Genomic DNA, 1,141 nt, shown 5'->3' on the forward strand with positions numbered 1-1,141 from the left:
GTGACCTGAGGGGACTTACAGTAAACCCCGCCAACAGACATAAATATATAAACGCGCTGTGTGGATAACTAATAATTACATTTTCATCTACGTTTTTTTCAACAGAGACCAGCTTCTTGAATGCCAATATAGGCAGTTGGTTCTCCAGAATCAACATGTCCCTCCTCATGTAAGGAATCTTGTGCTGCAACGCATGCAGACCAAAGAAAGGATCGCTAGGGGCATAATGTTTACAATGCTCCGAATCGAGCCTCATTACTTCCAGCATGAAGCAGCCATCAACTATCATAAGCTTTATGAAATTATCTTGATCCCTCCATTCCTCCTCAAGCCCAACGTACGAGCCCTGCAGCTCCTTTACTACAGTCTTAATTTCTCTCACATAAACTTCCAGAGACTTGAGACTCCTCTTCAGGAAGTGGTGGAGAGCCCTTTCCTTGTGAAACTCTATTGGTTGAAGATGATTTTTGCCATGATGGTAGGGACCGATTGCGACAACTTTTGGCGTGAACACATCTGGCATCATCATCCTCACGAAATCTGGCAATCTGAATATAGATGGTTTCTTCCATTGAGTCTCTTCGTCGGAGAGCTCAGCTGGATTGTTGCGTGCTAGTTTCTTCTCCATGTCAAGCACCCAGCTTGTCTCCCTCTCTATGCTTACAGAAGAGTAATTATTGTTCGTGGCCATGGTAGTGGCCTGGCAAACAGTGGCAACAAAGCTAGATTGTTGGTTTAATATTGCTGCTTGGAATTTCGGAAGAGTGTGTGTTGGGAATTCCTGCCTACAGGAAGAAGCAAAATAAAATAGGGACCATATGGTTTTTGCAAGAGAATAACAAAGTTCGAATTTTTTTGCCTTTTTTTTCGGCCTGGAGGTAGCTACTTAAGGTATTAGATGCCAAGTTTGTGAACAACTACTATAATATTTAAGTCCAGAAACTACCAATTGAATTACGAGTGTGAATGTCATAAAAAAAATAGATTTATTTTGCAGGGAATGTTCATGGTTTACCAGCGGAACAAAATCATCGATCCCGCACAAATTGCTGGATAGACAATAGTTTAAAGAGACGAACCAAGTGTTTAATTTTAAAGAATGTGCAATATTATTGTCTTTGGAAAATGTATATTTCTTGTA

The 1,141-nt window shown here is 40.7% G+C and overlaps 1 protein-coding gene across 1 annotated transcript; it reads right to left on the reverse strand.

Moving 5' to 3' along the window:
* Nucleotides 1-19: 19 nt before the first annotated feature.
* Nucleotides 20-695, reverse strand: LOC110034890 (UPF0481 protein At3g47200-like; the record flags this gene model as incomplete). Its single annotated transcript, XM_020739128.1, has 1 exon — nucleotides 20-695. A coding segment is annotated over exon 1 (672 nt), but the record flags the coding sequence as incomplete, so codon positions are not given.
* Nucleotides 696-1,141: the final 446 nt, after the last annotated feature.

The sequence above is a fragment of the Phalaenopsis equestris genome, unplaced genomic scaffold, assembly GCF_001263595.1.
Source record: "Phalaenopsis equestris unplaced genomic scaffold, ASM126359v1 Scaffold194332, whole genome shotgun sequence".
Classification (NCBI taxonomy): Eukaryota; Viridiplantae; Streptophyta; class Magnoliopsida; order Asparagales; family Orchidaceae; genus Phalaenopsis; species Phalaenopsis equestris.